Source organism: Petaurus breviceps, unplaced genomic scaffold (assembly GCF_028583685.1).
Source record: "Petaurus breviceps papuanus isolate PSGF00001 unplaced genomic scaffold, PetGlider_PUasm1.0 76, whole genome shotgun sequence".
Lineage (NCBI taxonomy): Eukaryota > Metazoa > Chordata > Mammalia > Diprotodontia > Petauridae > Petaurus > Petaurus breviceps.
Genome location: NW_027186473.1, coordinates 7,743,693 through 7,749,261, shown reverse-complemented (window position 1 = coordinate 7,749,261; position 5,569 = coordinate 7,743,693). Strand labels below are relative to the sequence as shown.

General features: G+C 38.3%; 1 protein-coding gene across 1 annotated transcript in view; it reads left to right on the top strand.

The window, feature by feature from the left end:
- The first annotated feature begins 297 nt into the window (after positions 1–297).
- COMMD8 (COMM domain containing 8) overlaps positions 298–5,569 on the top strand; it is a 10,342-nt gene continuing 5,070 nt past the window's right edge. Inside the window, exons 1-3 of the mRNA XM_069105176.1 lie at positions 298–523; positions 1,687–1,842; positions 3,183–3,335. Coding sequence (XP_068961277.1) covers positions 458–523; positions 1,687–1,842; positions 3,183–3,335 — 375 coding nt within the window. The 5' untranslated portion in view covers positions 298–457. The remainder of the gene's footprint in view (positions 524–1,686; positions 1,843–3,182; positions 3,336–5,569) is intronic.

Genomic DNA, 5,569 nt, shown 5'->3' with positions numbered 1-5,569 from the left:
TCCCTCTCTCCCCCCTCCCTTTCCTCTTTCTTGCTCTCCCTCTCTCTCTCCCTTCCCTCTTGTTCTTGCCCCTCTCTCTTGCCCTCCGTCTCTTTCCTCCTCCCCCCTTCCTCCTTTCCTCTCTCTTTCTCCCGACTGTACTACACTGCCTCTCAGCAGTCAAGTAGTAGCCTCTGTTTCCGCCTCCATAAAACGACGGAGTGAAGTTAACATTCCAGGTTCCCTTCCAGCTTACATTTTAGGACTCTTAAGAGCCCCTAAGAAAGGGAAGGGCCCTTTAAGACGCACGCATGCGCAAATATCTCCACTTCCTTTCCCTGGAACTTATGGGCTGGGGTCGCCAGGGATCACGTGAGCGTAGCGGAGGCTCTTTTGCGGCTGAGCCTATGGGAGCTCGGGGAAAAAGAGGCTCGTGTCATGTGATCACAGGCCAGGGGTCTCTACGGCGCTGAGGGCAATGGAGGCGGAAGAGGAGCTGTCATTACAGGGGCTGGAGAAGCTGCCCGCGGAGCTCGGGCCCAAGGTGAGGCGAAGGAGGCAGTGCACCGCCGGACTTGCCGTCGCGCCCCCCGCCATGGCCCTTCCTATTCTCGGAGCCATGGGAGCGAAGGGGCAGCGCGGAGGAGCGGGAAGCGAAGGCCCGGGCGCGGTGTCCTCTGAGCTGGGCCCCGCCCCCTGCCCCTACTCTGTAGCCTGGGGGCGAACTGTCAAAACTAAGGCGACCATATTTTGCAAACCAAAAAATAGGTTGAGTCTGACAAGGAATATTCCTTTAGCAAAAGTTTTTCATTTTTGTTTTTGCAAAGTTTAATTTTTATTTTTTGCAATGGGCTTGCCCAGGAGAGGTTGAATCAGAATTCTCTGATTCTCTGAAATATTATCTGTGCATGTCACGCATGTTGGATTTTTGGTAAGGGGTACTCTTGTCTGCTGGATCCTGAAATTATAATTGCTAACCCCTTCCATGTCCCAGTATCAATCCTCGTTTTCTCTAAATCATTTGTAACAAGATAGCTGCTGTGTATTTCGCTAGGTACCGACATGGATATATGGAATTAAAATATTTTATGAAAGTGCCTCCCTAGTTTTGAACGGATTTGGGAGGCGAACAAGGGCCACTTATTTTGTTATTTTGATTGGGTTCTTGGTAGTGGCAACCTTTATGTTCTGAGCTTCTTACATCTGTCACGTATACAATTGGTTTTAATTTGTAAATGCCTGGTGTAAAAGAGTGTAAAGGAATTGAATTAAACTTTGGTTATTTGGGGAACAGATGTGGATATTGACGCTGTGGAAAATGTAGTTAGGAGGTTTACAGATCTTTGAAGGCAAGAGGTTGAAGAAGTGGTTTGAATTTGATAGTTAAAATGAGTTATTGTAAGACTAGGATCTTTCATAAAAAGAAGATACTTTGGTAAAGCAGCCCTATATTCAGTAGGAAAAGATCAGAAATGAATTTCATACATTTGTCACCTACTTTTCAGGTTTTTAGAGAAGTAACTTTTCTAGAATGTTTGAAACATTTGAATAAATTTTCAATAAACCAAAGTTATATGAAAATGTTTAGATTTTGAAAGTTTATTAACACTAGTACTTGTGCTAGTATATGTGAGCGCTATAGTAAAAGCAAATGTAGTAATCCAATTTAATGAAATAATTCCCCCACCCCCTTTTTTTTCTGTACAGCTTCTTCACAAAGTAATTGATGGCATTTGTGGCCGTGCTTATCCTCAGTTAAAGGATTATGACAGTATTTGGGATTCAACAGAGTGGATTAATGTCCTGGAAGATCTTTCCAAATTTTTCAAAACTGTCATTGGCAAAAATAAAGATTTTGAAAAGGTAATTACACCTCAAATTAGTCTTTTTGCAATAAACAACTTAGATTTTTGTTGGCTGAATTCTAGAACAATTTATGATATACTGTGATACCTGTGCCATTCTTAATGTATGTTTATGACATAGTAAAATCTCATGAATTCAGTGTAATTAGGAAGGCCATACTGATAATAAAATTTTGAATAATATTTTGATAAAAATATTTAAAATTAAATACCTCTACTAGTTTTTCAGTAGTTTAGGATGTAGTTCTTCTGGGTTGGATGTCTTGAACTCCTGAAGGTCAACTAGATGCTCTCTTACTGTCTAACTTAGGAAAATCTTCCTTGTTAGAGAAAATGTCAGACAAAGAAGAGTCTTTCTTTCTGTTAGTTATCACTGCCCCATCCCCATGGAAGAGCAGGCCTTTTTCTTCTTTGAGCCTCCTGTTTTCCCCAGCATAGCTTTAAAAAACAAAAAAAATGAAAACCGTTTTGTTATCTTTACTTTTCTCCATTAGCTGTAGCTCATTCTGAGCTTTAGTACTCCTGGCACTATTCTTACAAGTTCATACTACAAGGTATAATGTACCTTTTATCATCTTATTTTACATATAGCCAATTTCCTCTTTTATATCCGAAGCTTCTTAAGGGTGATGAGTGTGTTATTCAATTTTGTATCCCTTAAAGCATGTAATATAAAATGTTTACCTATGTTTATTTCTTAATTTATTGGTTCACAAACTATGCCCAGCTTGAAAGCATTTTGGAGTAGTGCTCAAATTTGGCTATTGCTCATTGAGTTTTTGATATCAGAGGATGAAGCAATGGGAGGCAACCATTTTGCCAGAACTTGGAATTTTCACACATTCTGTTTAGGTTTAATTTTCATGTGTTTAGGATTTTACTTAGTTGGGGGCATATAGATAAGCACAAATGACTTATAGTATTTAGAGCTAGAAATATCCTTATGGTCATTTTATAAATGAGGAAGCTGAGAACCACAGAGATTGTGACTTTCCCAAGGGCACACAAGTAGTAAGTAGCAGATCAAGGATTTAACCTGAGGTCCACTGATTATAAATCCTGTGTTATTTGAACTTCGGACAGAAACTTGAAGAACAAAAATTTTTGTTTTTCTAATTAGATGGTTGTGACCCCTTCATTTGCAAATTTGAACACCCTGGGTATGGGATAAAACTTTTGATTCGAAAAACTACTGGGAAAGATTATAAATTTTGAAAACATAAGCCAGAATTATCCTGATTATGTCTTATTGAACATTATCAACTATGTTGTTTTATTTTACCTTTGAATGTGTTGTTCTATTTTTCATTTCAAACATTTTTTAAAAAAACTTCATAGGTGATTGAACAATTGAATCACTTAAGCTCAGATCATCAGAAAACAATCATGAAGTGCTTGAAAAGCCGGAAGGATGAAATTAGGAAAGCTCTTTTAGGAGAAATAATTGCCATTTCCTCTTCTCAGTTACAGGATTTTGATTGGCAGTTAAAGGTAAGAGAATATAATTGGGATTGTATATGTTTAAATTATTTTTTTATCAGTTAAAAATTTAGTAAAATTGCTGTTTCTTCCTTTTTATAAAACATCTGAAGTACATTATTTTTAGAACATGTTTAGGTAAACTTAATTTTTTGAAATTTATATCTTTTAAGTCTTAAAGAGAAGTATATAACTACATTTAAAATAGTCAGACATATATATTGCAATCTTAACTCAAAACGGAACAGAATAAGTTAGGTTAATAAAATACTTATACCTCATAAATATTAGGGAAGTGGCATATGATTTGTTGTTCTAGGGAGTAGTTCTAAGGAACTATCCTTAATGTGGGTATTTTTCAAGGTTCTGGCCTTGACCATTTTTCTCTTCATATATCCTCTCTCTGGAAATGGCTGAACTCTTAACTTGATGTATGTGGTTTATAAATCTACATCTCTAACTTTGGCTTCCCTTCTGAGTCATAGCCTACGTGTTCAGCTGCCTGTAGGACATATCCACGTCTGTCTGGCACCTCACACTCAACATGGCTAAAACGTTATCCAATCTTTGGAATGTTTTTTTTTCCCCCTCTTGCCTGGAATGGGCAGAATTTAAGTACTTGTGACTCTTATGGGTTTTTTTGTTTTGAGTGAAGTCTTTATTACCATTCTGTTCATACCGTGTTTCCCTGATAATAAGACCTATCCCGAAAATAAGCCCTCCCCTTACTATGTAAGATTCCTCTAAAATAAGCCCTCCCCCGAAAATAAGCCCTATTGAGATTGCTACTGTAGTTAAGGTGATCCCCTGCGCTACACGCTACATTACGGTACCCTCTGTATGCACCGTTCCCTCCCCCCCCCCCCCCCCAGAAACGCACGCCGAGCTGCATCCAATCAGAGCTGCAGCAGTGAGCGCGTCATCCTGTTCTTCCCCAGTGATTTGCTTGTTGAATAAAGGTACATTTTTTTGTTCACATTTACCTGTTTATTAAAATTGCTGTCAATGTTCATTAAAATAAGCCCTCCCCTAAAAATAAGCCCTCTGGTGGTTTTCTGTCCAAAAAAATTAATAAGACAGTGTCTTATTATCGGGGAAACACTGTAATAATTTCCAATAGGAAATGATTTTGGAGACTTCTGAAGTAGGATTATCATGCTGTTGAATCCCTACCCAATTAAAATGCCCCTTCCTCCGTGAAGCTTTCTCTGAGCCTCCCCTGTCAATAGTGAGCTTTTCCTCTTGATCCTCCTGTAGTACTTTGTTTTATGCCTTTCTAATTCATTTAACATATGTAGTTATCTATGTGTCTCATATTTCTGTTAAACTGTAAATTTCACAAGGACAAAGATTGTTTGTAATATAAACTTTGCATATCTTAGTGCCTGGGAAAATTCTTGACTCTTTTCTGAAACACTCAAACTCAATTTTGTTTTCCTTATAATGAATAAGGAACGCACAATCTAATAAGCAAGGCAGTATGAAAATAATGATGTACAAACAAGATATAAACAAGGAAATAATCAGTAGCAAGATAGCATTAAAGGGAATTGGGAAAGGCTTTTGTTAGAAGGGATTTTAGCTGAGTCTTAAAGGAAGCTGGGAGACAAACTTGAGGAGTAAAAAAGTTCCAGATTTTGGGGACAGCCAGTGAAAAAGCCCAGAGTTGGTAGAGTGTCTTGTTGGAATAACAGTGAGGAGTCCCTTGTCACTGGATAAAAAACCACATGATGCAAATCACTATAGTCATTCTGTATAATTTTTGTCCCTATACTCATATAAATTTGCTGTAGGGGGACCCACCCACCATTCTAGGGTCTTCCTCATGTTTTCATGATATTGCATGACCTGAGCTGTTAACCTTTTATCCTTCATTCTCACCATAGGGACTGCTCACTTTCTTTTTCATTTATGCATTGCCTCTGTGGTATCACTCACCACCTGCTTCTCCGTTGGCCTCTGTGTTATACTAATTTTTTTAGTTCTTGAGTAGCCACAGTGTTCTATGACACATATCCATAGTATGATACCAGTAGAATATTGGAATTAAAAAACTGTCCTTTATTTCTGGGAATTTGGAGTCATTAAGTGAGCTTTCCAGTTTGTTGAAAGCAATCTAACCTGCTCTCCTGTTGAATTTTGGTACCATTTTGTCCATTTGTATTGTCTGTCTTACATAGACACAGATTCTCTCTCTCTCTCTCTCTCTCTCTCTCTCTCTCTCTCTCTCTCTCTCTCTCTCTCTC